This window comes from Tenebrio molitor, chromosome 3 (assembly GCF_963966145.1).
Source record: "Tenebrio molitor chromosome 3, icTenMoli1.1, whole genome shotgun sequence".
In the NCBI taxonomy this organism is placed as follows: domain Eukaryota; kingdom Metazoa; phylum Arthropoda; class Insecta; order Coleoptera; family Tenebrionidae; genus Tenebrio; species Tenebrio molitor.
Genome location: NC_091048.1, coordinates 17,137,877 through 17,158,486, shown reverse-complemented (window position 1 = coordinate 17,158,486; position 20,610 = coordinate 17,137,877). Strand labels below are relative to the sequence as shown.

Below are 20,610 nucleotides of genomic sequence, written 5' to 3'. Positions count from 1 at the left end.
CAATTCATATATTACAAAAAAGCGTATGATTAGTCGTATTGTATAATGTCAATATTCCGGAAGACACAGAAGAAGCTATTACTTGTGAATAAGTTTGATTTTCGTTGAGAGACGTGAGTCTACTTAATAACAAATTAGCTAGAGATAGAATCAATGCAAAAATTGATCTAGAATGATATTTATAACAACATCAGGTACGCAGACAAAAGTAACACAGTGCAATCAAACTATCAGCTCATAACAAAATATATATTATTATTAACTTCAACAATTTATACAAATAAAAATAAAACATCAGTGAAAAATAAAAAAAAAAAACACAAAAAAACAAGCAGTACAAAATAGTAACAATTTATCTCTTTTCAAATTTGAGAATAAAAGGAAGCATCTAGGACCCACATCAAAACCTGGGTTGCAGCATGCAATACTGAACGGACTATATATTTTAAAGCACGCTTCACACGACGACCCGCGTCACAAATCCCGTCTTCATCCGTTAGCTTATTATCACAAATTTAGTTCGGTTTAAAACACATCACATTATTGCGTTTGTTTTGGGCTCCTCTCTATCTAAATGGGACTTTGGTCAAGTGAAGGGTGCTTGCAACGAGCACGAAAATAAAAAATCTCCTGGTTTGTAGGACCCGACATGATATGCCAACACTTATTGAATACATATACATGAAATTTTATGGGACTAGATGTCAGCTTGAGCTTTTCATACAAAAATAAAAAAATACATATAATATAAAAAATTTAGAAAACACTCTAATCTACAAGAATACTGTAAACACCATTTATATAAAGTAAGAAACATCTAATCTAGTATGACTACGATTTATAAAAAAATCTACAAGTATCAAGCTGGGATCTTTCTCTTATAATATATAAGATAATAATTTATGATTATTACTAGGGAGATGTGGGAGGTCCAGCGGTTGTGCCCTTCGCTGGGAACCTAGAGACAGCGAAAAGTGCAACCGGTTAAGTAACTACAGGTAACCGATCGAAGCGTCTTCCGCACCTAGGAGGACCCTCAGTTGGCCACCAGAAGGTGCTGATACTGGCCGGTGGTGGGGTACGGCCAGTTGTTGTCGATTAACTTCCCGCTGTCTTGCGGCGTTGCCGGGGCGGAGGGCGGCGCACCGACGGCCCCGTTATTGGGGTAGTACGGACCGAGGGGTGTGTGCTCGAAGGGCAGTTTGCCGGAGTACAGGTCGGGGCTCAGGAACTGGTTGGAAGACTCGAACATGGAACGATGGGGGAACTGTGGACCGTACGGACCGTGGGGGAAGTAGTAGGCTGAGGGGTCAGGCGAGAGGGCGCGACCGCTCGGTGAATGATGCGGGGGCTGTTGGTGGAGTTGCTGCTGCATTGCGCGCTGCTTGATGTAATTGGAGAATTCGGTAGGAGACATTCTGAAACAAAAACGGAACTTAATATCGTCGGAATTTGAACGGGGTGGAGCGCGGATTAAGTCCGACAATTACTATTATACCGGATCCCGATGTCTTAGCCTTTGCACTGCGGAACTTATTGTTCGCGACGTTTCATCCGACTACCAGTTATTGTTGTCGGGAACTAAGAACCGGCTTACGTACGTACAAATCCTAACCTAATGTATTCCAACAACAAACAATTCCATCAACATATTATTGAAAAGCGAATTACTACTTGTCGCCAGCTATTTTCTCATTTTTTACACGAACGACCCTCTCCCTCCCTCTCTGACGAAATGAGATCAAGGGGAAAATTAGGTTCGCGTGTTAACCTTCTTGTTTTATTTTTAAATTTTATACGAAATTTTCACGCTACATAAAAGAACCTGATCATCTTTAAATTCACCTTCATAATCTCACCGGTCGTTTAAAAAGGCTTTCGATTAAAACAAGCCACTTTAACTAAATTTCATTATGATAAGAGTACCCTATTACTCAGTTGATTTAATGGACTAATAGTCTTTCATTTAATTTGCATTGTAGCCAATATGTAACGGGGTTGTTTCTAACTAAATGAACGGTAATAATGAAGAGAGACAGGTGTCAAGAGAGACGTCAACCCATCAACAAAATTAAATGATTTGACGGCCGCTTCGCCAATACCTTACTCACAAATATCTATTCTTCAAAACAAAAAAATTACGATACATTATCTAAAGTGAATTCGTTTTTCACGACTCACTTAATCGCTGCTACGTTATGGAATATTTAAATTCTGTTTGAAACTTCGGTACAAACAAACAATATAATAAAATGAAAAAATAATACTAATGAAACGAAAAAATATTAACAAACAAATACGAGCCGCGGTGTTTTGTAGGTACTAATAGAATATTTTTTGCACAAACATACTGCTTTACCAAGGTTGCAGTCTACAAACAACTTTAAAAAACGACTGGAAAAACTATTTTTCTGGATTTTCTAAAACAACTTGACTTGTATTTACATGTACTCAGCTTATATTTTGTAAAAATATATGGGTCGACCTTCAACTAATACACCTCCGTTGTCAATTAACTTTTTAAACCTGTCTAAAATAAACAACTTTCCTTCACGTAAAGAATACTACGAAACTTTGAAAACAGCGTTTATCGCGATCAGTTTTGTCGAGATACAGATGAGTTTCTGGAATTTTCAATAACAATCTGAGAGTGTTTATTTGAACAAATGTGGTTGGAACCTGTGCCAAATTGATCCGGACATTTCAGACCATGCAAATAAAATGTAGAAATGACGGGAGAAACTTTAAAAGTTGACCATTATGGTAAACAGAACCGTAAAATTTCACGGTATCTTGGATTTTAACGTGCTTCATCGGCCTTTGGTTGTCTGTTATTTGCACATAAATTGGATAATTTCTCGGTTACTGGTAGTCAGTGATGTTTACATTTATTGAATTAATAATAATTGATTCAAGATTCAGACCGAGACAGAATGACTATTTTCAATAAGCAAAGTTTTCAAAATTTCCGAATCTCTTGGGAGTCTTATTGAGACCGATTAAATTTAGTTTGCTCACAATTTGAATGTGCAATCGCACATTTGACCCAAAAACATAAAAATGTTTACAATAAAATCGATTTTATAAAAATATCAAAATCTACGACGAGTTGCATCGATGCTAAATTTACTTGAGCTAAATGTAAATAGAAAAACATGTAAAATTCGCAATTTAGTGTAAGTTTTATGAGGTGCTATCAGAAAACGGGTGATTGTGGTATACATATTTTATCTTCCTGGAATTTATTTTAGTATTTCTTAGAATCAAATTCTCTGAATATTCAATTCCTTCCGCAGAGCAAAATTTAAAACAAAATGCATTTCTTAGACATTTAACAATAGAAAAAAAAATCTGTTTCATAGTGCTTCTTACAGCTTTAATTGTGAAAAATAAATTCGCTCCACGAGCCACAATCCCTTCGACTTTATTTATTCAGAAGTTACCTAACTCGGAGTTTAACTATTCAGAAGTTATATAATCTAACTGACAACTTTACATTACTATTAACGTCCCGCTGTTAATAATGTAGTACCGGCCCTTGTTTTGGTGATGGGTCGGCCTCTCAACATGTCAGGCCATTTATAATTAAAAAATAGTGTGCATTTTAATTAAGGCAGTATAGAGTAACCCTAGGGGGTTTATTTTTGTCTGCTACTCTGCTTTAACATGAATAATTAGAAGTTTATTACCAAGTTTAATTACGGTAAGGGAATGTCAAGCGACAGCCATTTACGTTGAGGGCCGTTTCGCACGCAACATCGGTCCCCGGTAGTCATACTAGCTCGCAAAAATATCTAATCTATCTAAGGTGAATTGTAGAAGAATTCTTTTGGCATTAGCGGGGATAAAGGACGTACTTACCGATTGGCTCGTTTGCTGCTCGTCTTTAGTTTGGTGCTTCCGAACTTAGTTTGAGCAAATGTGGCTGTAGTGAAGGTGAGTGGCGTAGTGGTCCTGGGTATGAAAGCGGGTACTGGCGAAGGCGATCCTTTGTAGGAATTCCCCAATGACGTTGGCGAAGGTGCCGCCGAGGGCGAAGTTAAGTGGTTGATGGTATTGGTGATGGTCTGGTTGGGTTGCGAAACCGGCACCGCCGCCAATTGTGATCCTACTGCTGCCGTTTGGGCGTTCGCAGTGAACGGAGTGATGGACTTTGGTGAAAGACTGAGGTTGTTCAGGCTGCAACTGACCGACTCGATCGGTCTGAAGCACTGAGCTTCGGGGTTGAACGTCTTGGTGACCTCCCTATCGGCCGAGTTCTCATCCTGCGGGTCGCTCTTGTCGCTGAAGAGCACCTTGACGGCACCTTTCTCGCCGATGCGGTAGCTCACCTCGCCAGGGTCCACCCACACCGCCAGCTCCTGGGGGAGGTTCTCGAGGATGTCCTGGATGGGGACGCCGCTCTCGCGCGCCGCCCTCTCCAACACCTTGTCGATCGGGTCGCCGGTCTTCAGGCACCGGAACGCCGACCCTTTGAACGGCTTGTCCGGGTACCAGTGCCCTTGGAATTTGTCTTTTAAAGCTTTTTCTAATTCTTCACCGAATATGTTCACTCGTCTTCTAGGAAGTTTGTTGTACAGGTACGATATTACGAAATTCAAAGCTACTTGTACTTCTATATGCATTGTGTGAGGATTCTGGTTTCGTTTATATCGCTCTCGTGGGACTTTAATAAAACATTGATTTTTTTTCTCTGTACGATAAATTTTTACAGCGTTCCGTTATTTCTCTTCTTTCAGAAATTAAGGTACGTGATCTGAAAAGGAAAAAATACATTAATCAGGCGCCACTACCTACACTCGCAATACACCACAACCAACTCCAACAAATGCAACTCAGCTGACGGAAATACCCAATGCATAACAAGAGGAAGCGTTTAAATTGTAAAATATGTCCCACCTAAGCCCTTCGCACAGAATCTACAACCCCCTCGAAACAATTTACGATTCCCTCTAATTTATTTCTTTGTTTCTCCCTTCGAGATTCTGCTTTCTCAAAGGATGAAATTATTTGTGTAGAATTTTTGCCCGAACAATTGATAAAAATAAAATAATAAATGTCCAGTCACGATTTACAGATTTACAAATTTTCTACGAAAAGACTTTTATTTTGTTTTGTTTTATTAAGATCGCGAAAAGATTCAGGGATTGCATAAAATAATTAACTTTTTTGGCCTCCTCAACTCTAAATGAGACGTTTACTCACTTTGAACAACTACGGTATGATTTTTACACACTAACTAAATTATCTGTTATTTTATCGCACGGAGTGTGTAAAACTAACACGAAAATTTTAAGCTTTCAGGGACCTCCAAAAAAACTTAGCTTATGATGAATAAAGTCCATTTATATTAAGACAAGATACCGTTACCATTGTTTCGTTCAGTCTTCAAAAATATAATTTAATTGTTTTCGTCTAAACAAGGTTGGTAGAACTGACTAATTTGTATAGTAGGTTGCCTCGTTGCTATTTAAAACAATAGTATGAATTTTTTCCCCCCCAAAAAGTTACTCGTGACGTCATAATGCACTAAACTTTTACTACAGAGTCTGTCGATCACGCGTTACGTGTTTCCTCACTAGAATAAAACCCAAAAAACCACCCAATAAACCCACGGAGCTTATAAACCTTGGGTTCTATTCGAACACTCAAAATTTCTGGGTTGATTTTACGTCACGAGTTACTTTTCACCCCGCCCCCCAATTTTCAATGAGGCAACCTACTATAATCTTGTCAAAAATAAATTACTCCCTATGATTTAGGGATATTCGTTACTAGGTTGCCATAAATTTGGTTAGGTTGGAGGGTACTATTGGGGACAGGGGAAACTGGGCAGATGTGTCATTCAGTTGTCAAAATTTCTAAACCATACCTTAGCTACTCATAACTAAGCTTAAGTTAATTTGACAGTTTTTTTGAAAATATCAATCATAATGACAGTAAAGGTGCATTTACATTGCCACTTTTTGAAATGACAATAGCAGACTGCCCAGGATTCCATGTTCCTCATTGTATGTGGTTTCTGGTGACAAACAAAAGATATCGTACAGTTGGCTTCAAAAAAAACGGGAATTGAAATCTGACCTAATGTGAATTGGAAATTTAATTTGTCAATTTATGTCAATTTGTGTCCGTTTGACAGTAGTATTTCTGACACATAAGTGCATTTTTTAACCTAAACTCTAAAAGGCCGTTTCAAACTATAAAAAATTAATAAAACCTGACAGAACTTTTTCTGACAGTTCCCGTTTTTTTTGAAGCCAACCGTAACCGTAAGGCAGCGAATTCTTTGTAACAGTTGCATACGGCTCTATTTCTCGCTAAGTGATGGATGTTTTTTCGTTAAGCATTCAAAATTACTTTTGAAAATTCTAGTTACACGCAACATGAAAAACGTTATTTCCCTAAAAGTTCGAATTCTAGGCAGTAATTTATTTTTGACAAGAGAGTATACAAATTAGTCAGTTCTACCAACCTTGCGTCTAAAGTCTGATGGCACCATCTTGTGGTGTAAATCGTAAGCATATTATATAGTTTATCGCACGACCTGCTGTATAATAACCGGCCTGTTCGTTTCATTAAAAAAGCATTGCGAAAATGTTTCCAAGAGCCAATTTTCGCCGATGAGGGCGCCACAGTACGGGCGCTTCTAAAGAATAAAAATGCGGATAAATATGTTTAGACATGATTTTAGAGTTAAGATTGAGTACAGTAAGTTCATATTTTCTTTCTAAAACAATACTGAATACAAGTGTATTTTTGTATTTTTGATTTTAAATTTGATTGTCATTTGAACGAGAAAAAGTCTCGGTGACAAAAACTTAAGATGAATAATATCCCCAAAAAGCGCCCGTACACTAGCGCTCTGCGGGGATCACTCAAATTACACTTTTGAACAGGCCGGTTATAATACAGCAGGTCGTGGTTTATCGATATAAGATATAATAGATAACTTTCTGCCATTTCATTCATTAATCAGTCTTTGACAGGTTTTGCAAAATTATTGGTTACATACAACAAATTTTAAATTTGAGAAATTGAGTCGTGTTTCAATCTAAAAACCTCGCGCTGTAAAATGTAGCCTACCGCATTTGCAATGTAAATGACTATTGTTAAATAATTTCAAAAAATGTCACGTTGTGGAAACCCAAGCAACATTTTAAAGATGAGACAAGAGTTAATTTTTTTGTGATGTCCAGTATTGAATCTAATAACATCTCTGTGTGCACGAAGAATCCAACGCGTGGGCATTGCAATTTTAATTTGTTTGTGCTTTATGGTATGTTTACGCATTCGCTTTTTAGTGGGGCCACCGCTATAAATGGTGTCCGGAGCATTTAACACCAATCGGAACGAGTCCTGTCGGGCCCCACTGCACGGCTTCAAAAATTCAGATCACTGATCGTTAAAAGCCATATGTTGGGGGGCTACTTCGGTGAGATATATGTGTCAAGCTGGATGTTTGGGTGCGACCTAGTTTTATATTCGTCACGACTCGAGTTGCGTGTTATTGATCGCAACTTGTAACGTCTACGCAAGACTTCTAAAGCTTTTCGTTCGGGGCACGGCAGATAACAAGATCCGAGAATTTTTAACTTGCACGTAAAAAGGCCGCCGATTTTGCATGCTCTCAAATAATTCCCCCCCTGTCAAGTGAAAGGGGATGAAATGAAATTCTCGTCGGAGTCGTGTGTTTCACGAAACAAAACTTGACAGAGACCTGCCCCAACTGCTTACATAATAATGCTACGCGGCCTTTGAAATTGTCAAATCGATTCTGTGCCCGGGAAAAGCAAAGCGAATTTAATTTGAAAGCTCGAAAGCACTTCCGACATTTATCATAGAAAAAGATCGAGTACTTCCACTTCCGCTGTTCGAGCTTTGTGATCAATCATTCAAAGAATAATTGAAAGGTCGAACGTGTTGTACAATTTTGCAAGTTCAATACTAGCCATTCATCGGCAACAATAATAGCGATCTCGTTTCCGGCCCTTAATCAGCCAAAACCCATCTCGGTTTTATCATAATGCAAGAATCTATCGTCCGTATCTACGATATCAGATAAAATTTTATCCAGGGATTATTTTGTTGAAACTTAGCCGAATTTAATTCTCGATTTGCGTGTGGGTCGGAATTTTTGGTGATACCCAGACCAGCGGTGCACCCACGACGAATTACTCAATCGAAAACCGCCAACATTTCTGGAATCATGCAAATTTATTTACAGAGTATTGATTTTCTGTACAATGGTTTTGCGTGGGCGTGTAGATAAAATTTACCATTCTAATGCGAGAACCTTCCACTTGGCAACATCCGATACGTACGTTTGATCATCGCAAACGAGATAATTTGCCCAATGAGGCGAATGGTTATCTACAAAATTTACATGACGTCTTACAAGTCTACTGGAAAAAATTTCAAATTAATCAGTTCGATAAGAGCGTGTAACGCGATTAGAACAATAATTTTCCACATGATCGGACAGGGCCATTAATTGTGAGAAAAATCTTTTCAAGTTTAAAGTTTATTGTTTCGCAAAAAGTTACGAAATCGTCGCCCGTTAATTAGCATTGTTTCCAAAATCGCACAACTAATTATAAACATTAGCAAAGAGATTTGTAATGGTAACCTTGTCCTTGATTAGTGTTGCTCAAGTGACCCCTCCGCAGTGGAAAAAATTTGGACCGGCGATTTTTTGGGAGTGACGCCATAAGCGTCGAGCCGTTCCAAATTGCACAAATAGGATGGCAGTCTTCCACTGCATTTTAATGTTGGTTAGAGAATGAGGCCAAAGAGCCATTCCTGCTGTCACCGTAACAGCCAGGACGACGTGACATCTCGATAGATACAGATAACAGAGTGTAACGAACGAGCGTGTCTCAATTTAACGCCAAAATTTCAAGACACGGAAATTCACAAAACTGCGGATTAAACGCCTAAAAAATTAAATGCAGCGAATAACAGCGTAATTGCGAGGAAGTTACTCTATTACCGATGTAATGGAATGAGGCAGGGACGGCTCGTCCTTTCTGGCGCAATGTCACGCTGCAGACGGGGCCACCCAAAGGCGGCAGTTCGTTCTTTGCCTCACTTCCTCCACACGACTTTCCCCCCCGGCGTCCGATTTTATCGACATCTATTTTTTTATTTTGTCTCATCTTCTTTATCATCTTTTTATAGGCGATGAAATTTTTTGACAATGCCTCGTAAAACCGGATGAGCAACCAGAGACCAACACTTTCCCCGCTCGAAAGTTTATAGAAATCACTCATTAACTCAAATATTCCCGACCAGATATAAATCCACTTCCGATACAATTATCCATCGGTATTTAACTTTCAACCATGTCTCATTACCAATTTCAGGCGAGTCGAAGTTTTTACTTTCTGCGTTCGAGACGAGCAAACTCCCCAGATTTTAAGATCGAATTAAAACACAATTTGAAATTTAACGTGGATATGGTGCCTAAAGGCAAAATGAAAAAAGTTTTGTTTAACCTTCTGTTTCGCTCAAACCGTCCATTTTATCGTTCCAGTAGTACACATAAAGTGCGTCAATATTGCTTAATTAAAACGGCGGTGAATCGAACGGGTATAAAAAATTAATGGTACAAAAACCGACATCGTGAATTGATGACAATTGGCGAGTGCAGGTGGAAACCAGGCGGGTTTCGAGGCAAAACCGAAGGAAAAAGTGCAACCAAGCGACTAGGATATTTGCAGTAAACGGAGCAAGAGACTTGGACGAAAAAATGGGATTGCTCAAGCTGTAACTGACCGATTCCATCGTGGCCGAAGCATTAGGGTTGAACGTTTCACTGACGTCGAACCAGTTGTCATTTCTTGCGGATCAGATTTAGCAGACGAACATTTCAGACGAATCGATTAGAAAATTCTTACGGTATCATCTTTAAAATTAAATCGAGGTGCACGTATTGGAAAATTAACCTTCAAGTTTATGCTTGTTGCTACAGCCAAAGCACCAATAATCGATCGAGTGTGACAGTGCTCACGTAGGAGTTACCCAGATTTGAATTTAACGAGCCGTGAGTAAAGACCATCCGAAATGCGTCTTTTTCGTGTCGATTTTTATTTAAAACACTTGGGATGAAACGCACCACAAGCTACTTGCACCTGGCCGTGTAATAACTACACCATAATGTTCCATAATTAACACTTAATAAAACCACAATTATGACGCCTTTTTGCTTGTGAAAGTAAACAGTGTAACAAATCGGTCAAAAATTCACAGCAGTTGCAGACTAATTTTCCGACTTTAAACACAACATCCTGGCATTTTTCAAACGATGACATGCAAATGACTGCTTTTTTTGATGTCCAGTGTTTCTAATCGACTTTACACACTCCTTAGGTGACTCAATATGCTCAAAAATAAAAAATCTGTGTCATTCAAGTGGCGATTAATTTTAAACTGATCTCACAGCTGTCTCTCAAGTGATCTAAACGCCGTCTCGTCAACAGTCTCGCACAATTATTTTCGAGCTTGACCTTTTGAGGAAAAGCTTAATCACCTCGAATTCTAACAATTCAGGAAACTGTACCTTTATTCAATTATTGCAATTGACGACACCACCGATTAGGAATTTACGTAGCTGGTTTTCAATCAGATAAAAACATTTCATTCAATTAATTTGTGCAATTGCAATAGTTATTTACCTAACGTATGCGGAAAGCGAAATTTCCCGCGTGAGCACTTTGTTTGTGGCACGACCGCAGGGAGCGCGGGATATTTCTTTCCGCAAAAGTTAGGTACAATATTTTTTGTAACGAATAATTCAAAAATATTTAAAAATGTAAATCATTTAACATTGGTAATTTTTTACTATTGGGTTGGTAGCACCTTCCGTGCTGATTACTAGATTATTAAAACTTAAGCGTCGGTGCCATCTACTACGATCACACAACACGTCGAAAAAATTCTTCCCCTGTTATTACTCTTACCTTTTTGAATTGGTCATTTTTTGTGTTGGCGAGAATTAATTTTATAATTGCAAATGTGACAAAACGTCCATTTTGTTCAAAATGAATTGACATTTGCGTCTGTGTACGTTATTAAATATCAACCTTACAATGCAATTTCCCCTGGTTTCTGCTTGGAAGTAAAAAACACGGCGTGCGGGAAATCGTTGTTTCCGTACTCCGAGGACAACCGGGAAATATCGATTTTGAGGCTATGAGTACAAAAAAATATGTACATACTGATTCGGTTTTGTGATTTCCTTCATGTGTATAAGTTATATACTCCGTACTCTGATAGATTGTACGTTTTTTGACAGAAGACAGACCCAGAGAGTAGTGTGGCGGGAATTAATCTGCAGGGATACAACGGTTTTCTACATAACGTGAAACAATTGAGATGGAGAGTTTAGTATTTTTCACTGCTTTATGTTTTGGAACTAGAATTTAAAAACGTACAATCTATCACCGTACGGAGTATACCAAAATTACTCAAAATAGGTTTATACGTTGGCATCGGACCACCTGTTTACGAAAAGCTTAATGCAGATTTATAACTTTCCGAAACAAAACAGATAAAGAAAGTCATAAACGTCAGATAAATATTCTTTACTATCATTGTGCGACACTATGCCTCCGCTTCCGAGGTTGTTATTGTAAAGTTGACTTGATTTGAAGTTATTTAATTTCTTTCGGATTGCCTATAAAGAATGAAGATGTCGCAAATGTTATATTGAAACAGAAAAATAAATGGAAATTTATTCGCGTGAAGAAAGCTTGAATTCAAAATGAAAAGGCAATTAACCAAACAATGGATACTTGTTGCAGTTTGACATAATTGAATTTTGTAAAAATAATAAAAGCAATCTGATTTTGATTGTTATTGCGATTATAAACCGCCAATAACCTTACATAATGTTGGCCCAAAAACGAACATGATTACGTACCTACTTGTATGTAGACGTACACACAATATATTTTTTTGTGGACCAACTGTTACGAAACTTGTGCTTAGTAACATGTAAACTGATAACGGGAAAAAAAGAAACAATATAACGTAGTTACACAGTACATTTATGTTCATATTTAGATATTGTTTTTGTTAGTTGCGAGAAATGGTCATTATGTGATAAGAGAAGGTACTAAACATGTTAGTTTTTGCAAAAGTCGCCAATAAAAGGAAAGCCTAACACGCAGGATTTATTTCTCTTTTTAGTTGTCGGTAATACCTGTGCACACTTGAGCACGCAATCGACGTGAAAAAATATCGTTAACTCGACAATCGCAATTCAATAAGTATTGCGGTTAAGAACAAAATAAATTTCTTGTGTTATATAAGTTAGAAATATTTCCTCGTTGCTCATTACGTTCGTCGAGTTCCCGAAACTTAATGCCCAGGAAGTATCGATTCGCGTAACCATTTCAGCCGAAGCTCGTTCTGGAGCTTCATGCAACAGGAAGAGTTGGGTTGCAAATGAGTTGTTAATTTCCTACGGCTAAATTATGAAGCGCCACCCAGTTCTCTTTATCGGGGAATTATCAGGGTCTCGTGGTTGTTTTTTCTCGATTTTATTAATATTGAATGATTTTTCCACGGTTATGGATTCGATTGAGGTTATTGCTGGAACAAGTCCTTGCTTGATTGTTCTTCTGTAGCATTAAATCTCATGTTATTGAAAGTTTAATGATTATTATTGCATTGCAAACTGCGTATTTACTGGTCGTGTTTTATTGTGGTAGCCTTTCCCACTTTGAATTCATACGGATTCACCTGGTGTGTCCACCTTGACCTGTATTGTTATTGTTTCTTTGAATAATTAAACGTTCGATATTGATTTAGTTTACTGTAATTTCTATATTAAAAGTGCGCCTGGCAACAAATTGCTTCCTAAGTCGATTAAGTTTCCAATCAATAATTTTTCTTATTAGCACAATTTGCACGTGGCTCTTAACATCATTAGCGCTAATGACAGCACCGCCGAGATCCTGTATTATGTAACCAGAAAAATATAATTCTATGTCGCATTTTCGCACGGAACGTAATGAAGGTTGCCGGTCCGAAATAAAATTCGTTTACTTTGAAAAGGTTTAAAAATAAAACAAGTGGAAACATACTACACAGTAGTAACCTATTGATTGAGAAAATTCTCAGCGCTACTACGTCACAACGAAAATAAGACGCCTTTGCCAAATCAGTACCTGAGACGCGACGACATTAATAATATGAATCATGTGAGGCTCTCTGCCAAAAATAATGTCATAACATTTTGGATTTTTGCGTTGTTTATTTTAAAGCTAATTATTGCCAAATGGACTTTTTATTGTTTGTTTTCCTTTGACGTTGTTTATGTGCTTTCAGTCTATCTTTGTGTGCAATAAATAACATAGAAGATGGAAAAGATCTCTTCCAGGACGACACAAATTCAATTTCCATACAATTGCATATTTATGGACCGACCTTCTCAGACAATTTATCTGAAATTGATGGGGCATCCCGGCCTAGACCTAGACGTGCGGACGTTGCAAAAAAAGTAAAAGCTTATTTAATATAAATTTAATTGGCTTTCGCTACACGCTCGAATTAACCGTTTTGGTCATTTTTTTCCGCTGACTTGGGCAACGTTTCCTCTCGAATACTACAGCGAAAATAGACTCAATTCCTGCAATAAATCCGTGAGTCAGAAGAGCAGGAGACACGGACGAGTTGGGATTTTTTTTTTCTAAGTTTCTCGATTATCTGCATGATAATTACAGAGAACTTTAGTGCCATCCTGTTAATTATCCCTCATCTTTGTGGAGATTTTTTTAATTAAAAAGAAATTAAAACAACAACATAGACGGGCCGGGCCGTCTCTGAATCAGGTAACTTCATTCAAACTTTATAATTATGCTTAAAAAAGTGCAATTAAAGCCTTTATCTCGCAATTACAGTGTGTCGTCATTAACGAGCTTCTGACGAACTTTCTTTTTCTTTTTCGTGTGTTCCTTTTCAAATTAGTGATTAGAGCTTTCAGCCGGACGAAATTTCGCATCTTGTTAGAATATTGTTCCAGCGGACAAACAGACCGCCCCCGCTAAAAGGAAATTTTAGTTGAACGGTGTACATTACGGATTTAGGAAGACCACTCATCTTCTCTTTCGTCACTCGATCTATTTATAATGTGTTTATTCAAAGCAGTGAAGGTGAATAATGCAGATTTTTAAAGCCATTACGGACAATCGAAGCGATTCTAATGGCTGGGGGGTCAGGTTAGATTTTAATGGAAAGATCCACTTGATATGTCAAAGCTCAATGTAAGATCCATTTCAGTTTTAAGAGCTTTTAGTGTAAATATGTTTGTTGATCGTGGTAGTGTCTACGGTAACCGGGCGTTGGCAGCATTACTATCGATCTGCCAGTACGACCCCGTTTTAGAACGTTCACTTGAGCTTTATGTGCTTTTATAGCTTATATAAATATCAAAGCACAACTTTGCGCTACATGGTCGCCATCAGCTGATTGTTGCCTGAATATTGTATCACTACAAAGTATTTTTGCACAACGACTACGTACAAACGCGGTTCCAGCTCTTCTAAAAATACGATTAGGCAACAAATGAGTCAAAATACCTAAGAAGCGACGGCCAAGTCAGCATGGCGTGAAAAACAACACAAAACATTATTTATAGTGTTAAATCGGACCTCTCTGACCGTATTAATAGACCCCAGCGTTTCGTTTCTCCATCACCGCCGGATTCACAATTTGTACAAATCCGGTGTTCGAATTTACTGTTTTGTGTCGGATTAATGGCTTTTGGAAGTAATCCAGACGTTCCTTTGCATAATGGCTCGATTCGGGGCGATCGAAAAATAGTTATTTATTATACAAGACGATAAAATTTTATTTTATCTTCGAGAGCGGTTTAAGCCTCGAGGCCTAAGCCGAGAGGCTAATACGCTCGAGAAGATAATGGTGAATTTTATCGTCGTGTACAATACAAAATTTTATTCCATCCTCCATTACTTCGATTGAATTACTGAATTATTTTGATTATGACAATTATAAACGTCAAAAAAATTCAACAATCAAAAAAACGTCAAAAACAGAAAAACAACAATGGATGTTAAACATTAATTATTTTATTTTTCTAGACGATAAAACTTCATTTTACCATGAAGAAAACAGTAGATAAAATACCATTTTATCGTTTAGGATGGAATAAAATGTTTGTTTGAAAGCATGAAATCCTCAATAGTCAGTGCATATCAATTCAATTTATCGCCAAATCATTGGGTAATGTTATAACAATAGACAGGATGACGTGTTTCGAACCAATATAGTTAACGAAGCGATTCCACCTTGTCACTCGAAGATAAAAAGAAAAATTATAACAGAAACAGTCGGGATTATAAAGGTCGAACGATACGGTGTACTGAACTGAAAAAATAGGTAGACATCAAACGAGAAGATTTGGACTAACGAGGGTGAACATCCCGTTAATTCAGAAAAAATTATGTAAGCCACGCTACCATTATCTTCATTGTATAATTTATTAGGTTAGGTTACGTTCTACATATTGCGCACTTAGAGGTCATACCATTTAAAGAATCTAATCTTAAATTGTATGTCGGTCGTGTGTCTGCATATTCACACCGCGGATAAAGACAATGAGACGTAATAAAAATGAGATAAGACTACACTGCAATAAATTGCAAGCGAATTTAATGGTGAATGAACGGCCAAGTGCGAGTGTTAAAAGCGTGAAATAGCCCAGGAGCTGTTACATCAAAAAGATTTTTCTTCTTTTTTGCCTCCGAGTGCGACCATAAATTAGAACGGTTCAAAATCTTCAATTATGTCATCAGAAATATCAACTTTGTGATGAACGGTGAAACCACCAGACCACTTCGTTCTTATCGCCAGTGTTCTGTGGCAAATGTCCTAAAACTTCAATAATCGGGTAATTCGTCTATCTCGGAATCATTTATGACTGTTCAATTGTGAAATAACACCGACCACACGCGCAATAACACGAGGAAGAATACCAGGAAGCTTTTTAAGTTGTTATTGTCTAATGGATGATTCTCGCAAACCTTGGAATATCTCGAGAATTCTCGATGAGCCAGAAAATCCAACATCTTCGACGATCTTTCGTTCAAGACCTTGACTATTTCGATCGAGAAACTCCACACAAAACGTTCTTATCACGGACAATTATTTCTACGATTACGAAATTAATTAACAATTACCTGTTCTATTTTCGGCTTGCGGAGTTTGTAAACACGTGGCATTACATCAAAGACTATTATAGTCCCACTCACGTGGAATCGGACGTGCAAACGACTTTTCGGACATCAAGAAGTGTCAGTTTCGCATAAAATATTCCAATTTTTAAAACGAGTTTATTTATAACTTTATTAAAAAAAAATGTTTGAAACAGCGTCCATGAAAAAAAATACTGGTTTGACATAATGCCAGTGTTCCACAGTGTATCTATAATTGACTGTTGAATCCTGGTTAGCATTGAAATTTCGAAACATTTTTTGCTTCACAGACACTGAGTCATCCGCTCAAAATTAAATGACAGCTGTCAAGCTTTTCATTGGGTTTACATGCGGGACTACTTGTTACGTTACAGCGTGAATGATAAAATTTGGACTTCTGATGCCACGTGATGGTTGCCGTAACAATGTGTAAATCCGACCTTGAACCGATGTTGCCATAGTCTCCGTGACCAGAAACGAAGATGACGAGAGATTTGGGACTTGGAATAAAAAAATTAGTTGTAACAGTTGATAGAGAAGAAACAAATACAACATGTTCAAACTTGGTAAAGAAGAAATAGGCTTTCTCCGAAGACTGGGATCAGTCGGTAGTTAATGTGGTTGTACTAGTGTGAATGTTTCCGTTGTTAATGGCCGATGTGTAGGACCGTAGTAAGTAAAGGCATGCGTGCATTATTCTGATTCAAAATAAGCACGAAAAGGTCAATGAGGGTCTCGTGATATGGAAGCAAACCGTACCATAAGATGAAATACGCAAATCATACGTACATGCAGTCTTCTTTTTTTATCCGTCACTGTCTATCTTTGTTTCTTCCACGCGTGGTAATCTACAATGCATGTGCACGCTATTTGTACATTAATCTAAACGTCCTACAAATGATTGTACATAATCAGCAAGGTCACATTACGTCACACAAGTCACGTGGTTTTCGACTATCCCTAAATAGATTCCGGGCGAATTTTTCCAAATGGTGGCGCGACATCCTGACAGACACGTTTAAGAAATTGCTGTCGTTGTCCACTATATTCGAAAGTTGAACTTTTTAAAGCCCGCTAAATTGCGAGTCTTCCAGAAAGTACTGGCGATATGGAGGGCAATCTTCCCCTAGAGCCAATAAAAATATACCCCACAATAACGAAAGTGTACGATGGTTGCATCGACCAAGCCACGGATCTGATGGAATTCTACAAAGTGCAGCTTTTTTGACGCAGACATAAACGTCTTCAGCTGTACAGGTGGTTCGTTACGCAGCGGAAGACGTTGTGCTGCTAAATGGTCGGTGGAAACCCTTCAGAAAAAATAAACTCGTGGGACCGTAGCGAAAAAAGGGAAACACGAAATTTCAGGCGTGTTTGAAAATGCGAAATGTTTAATAAACAGGGAAAAAGCCCGGAACGCATAAAATCTTTAAGTGGTAACGGAAGTTTTAAAACCTTTTTCGCATAACACCGAATCGCCCTGGGATTTATTCAGAAATTAGCTCCTTCCCCTGCACTGTCCAAAATCGTGTGGTGTAAAAAGTCTGATGCTGGGAACTTTCCGCGTGAGCTTTGCCAACGCTTTCCGATCCAGTTGGTCCCGGTGTAGGGCTCTAGAATTTTTCCTTGAGGGCGGTTTATTTCGGTTAATCGTCTGGATTCGTATTGTGTCCTTATTTGCCAAATGTGCCAACTTCTGGCCTATAAACATGTCGACCGAAATTGTTGGCGCTTCGCCAAAAAATTCCGCAACTCGTATGTACGAATGGAATCCGACCAGCAAACCGTTCGCAAATCAAGAGTATGCGGGTGATTTTTTGCGCAAGAATATTGTTAATTACAAGGTAAAGCGGTTAATAATAAAATTGATACAAGGTTTGACCGGAACAGTGCAATTGACCTAATTCGCTGTCGCGTTTTATTATGTTGTAAAAAATGTTGCACGAGCGTCCATCGAAATTTTCGCAATGGAAAATTCGGGGGCCGAGCCACGTTTTAATCTGTCCAGGAAATATGGGGAAAAATAGAGCGATAAATTATGATCAAGTCGACGTTAATTGTATGCCAAGTTTCAAATTAGGACGCGATTTCAGGGCCGTAAATAAACACAGTCAGGGGCGGACTTAAAAATTCGGAAGACAGTTTTTTTTTCGCGTATTATCAATTATCGCGACCTCCACTTTTATAAATATTTATTTAATACGTCAATAAAAAGTCTGACTATTGTTATATTCAGCAAGTTTTCTTCGTAAATATTTTACGTCGCGTTTAATCCAGTTTTGAGTGAATTCAATTCGTGGAATATCAAACTTTTTGTGCAATTAAGTTAAACGGACCGCACCATTGTTATTTCTTAAACGCCTTGCGTTTACGTCGATAAGAAAACTGCAATTACTGTAATGCATACATTCAATGATAACAGCTGCGAATCTCCATATCGGTGGTAACAGAAATTTTATGTAAAAAAAGCCAAGCTTTATCAAAATCGTGCCGCGATAACCTGGCACCACAGTACCTTAAGCCGCATTCACACCGGTAAAAAGTGCACCGCCACGACAAACTACGTTCTCGAAACTTGCAGTTGGCGACAATCGGATCACGTGACTCGACGATAATTAAAATTTACGATGAGCGAGTGGCGCACTTGCAAAACCTTTATCTTTTATCAACATTCTGTTAATATGTTTAACTACAAAGTAATCAGATAAGTGTCTGAAAGTCGACGTAAGTTTTTTTAGGAAGTCTAAATAATGTGGAACCGTTGAAGTTTTTGCGTAATTTTTGCAACGTTTTCGGTTGATCAGCTGAGCAGCATGTGATTGCGTTTGATCGTCTGAAAAACTCCGGTTTCGGAGTTTCGCACCGAGAAGCTTTGGACAATCGTCAGAGAAAAAAGTGTACTTACCAGAAGCGTATAAAACGATGAGAAAATATAACTTCTAAGTAATAAAATAAACAAACTATACAAATATCAGATATAAAAGTAGAAAAATATAAAAGTTGTGGACTAGTAGGATCACTTAGTAGCACTCGCGTTCGCGCTCGGCGCAGCACAATGACGACGATCTCCACCGTCGTCGATATATAACTCCGTTCTCTCCATACCGGTGGACGTCACAAGTGACGTCACTTATTTGTTGCCAGGGTAACGGTTTGTTTAGTTCCACGGCGTCCCGGTCGGGATTGCGTCATCGGTGCACAAATCTTCCGCACATTACCCCGGGAGACCTATTTAAAAACAACCCCCGACGAAGTATCAGCGACATCTAACCGACGGCGTCGCCAACACCGATTGAAACTTGACCATCACCACGAACTGTAGCGCGACAAACACAATTTAACAACAAAAAAACTGGAACCAACCAACCAACATTGAAACAAACAGACGCCTCGTCTATCAGTCGAGGGTTGGAGGAGATCGCGTCCACCCCCGACCAGGAATTAAATCCGATTCTGTCATGTGAACGGCGATATTAAAGGAGTAATGAGTAAATAAAGATAATTGGAAGAGGGTCGAGGAGAAATTTACTCAAGCTTGAGTGTTGTCGTAAATTGTATTTGAGCAACAAAAGCTGAAATATTTACTTTCATTATAAGGTTAGATTCAAATGTTCGGGAACGTGTTTCGTTTGAAATGTGAACGGTCAGAAAAAATGCAATAAAATAGGCTAATCACGGCCATTTGCTGATAAGGTTCATGTTTCAGTTTAATAACAAAACTAATAACAATTGGGCCAACTTTCCTAAAATATATTTGTGCGTAATTCACATTCTAGTATTCTTTATAACTGCGACAGAAAATAACAGACTCCAAAAAACAGGAAGATTTTTGTAACCTACAATTTTAAAATTAGCTCAGGATAAATTCTTGGAATAAAAGAGTTTTTAGGCAACGTCCTCATTAATGAGGTGTATGAATTATTTAACTCGGTCGTAATAAACTTAATTATTTGTCAGCTTACTGCCGCCTAAAAGGTTCTCGAAAAAGGGTTTCACATATTTGGTACGAACTACAAAGAAACTGTCGAGTTAATTAGTCCAATTACTTATTACTTTAACGTAGGTATTATCAAACAAATTCAAACGAAAGTCAGTTCGGAGATTAATTCGTACGGCTTTCATTGTAAAATTAATGTATTGGGTCCAACCTTGCAAATTGTATATTTTTGATCATCACAAACATTTTCTAATAAAATCTTTTTTCTTGTTGCAATTTTCAAGGTATGTTGTACCAACACATTACAATAACGAATATTCATTTCGCGGCGCTCTTTGTGTCAATCAAATTTAACCTGATCATTTCTAGGGTAGGTAACTTAATTAATTATTTGTGCAAATGAATGTATTTGTTATTGTTTGTATGTACGTGTAACCCCATGATCTGAATATT

At 38.0% G+C, this 20,610-nt stretch overlaps 1 protein-coding gene across 1 annotated transcript; it reads right to left on the bottom strand.

The window, feature by feature from the left end:
* Positions 1 to 235: 235 nt before the first annotated feature.
* On the bottom strand, positions 236 to 19,292 carry LOC138125424 (protein Tob1-like). The gene is made up of 3 exons (XM_069040722.1): positions 19,126 to 19,292; positions 3,862 to 4,756; positions 236 to 1,418 (listed from the first exon to the last, which is right to left on the bottom strand). The coding sequence occupies exons 2-3, from the start codon at positions 4,623 to 4,625 to the stop codon at positions 1,037 to 1,039; spliced, it is 1,146 nt and encodes a 381-aa protein (XP_068896823.1). The 5' UTR covers positions 4,626 to 4,756; positions 19,126 to 19,292; the 3' UTR covers positions 236 to 1,036.
* Between the last annotated feature and the right edge of the window lie 1,318 nt (positions 19,293 to 20,610).

Excerpts from the sequence above, each read along its gene's own strand:
- LOC138125424 (XM_069040722.1), bottom strand. The coding sequence starts at position 4,625 with ATGCATATAGAAGTACAAGTAGCTTTGAATTTCGTAATATCGTACCTG. Across the intron at positions 1,419-3,861 it reads AGCAGCAAACGAGCCAATCG|AATGTCTCCTACCGAATTCT; the intron begins GTAAGTACGTCC and ends TTTTTGTTTCAG.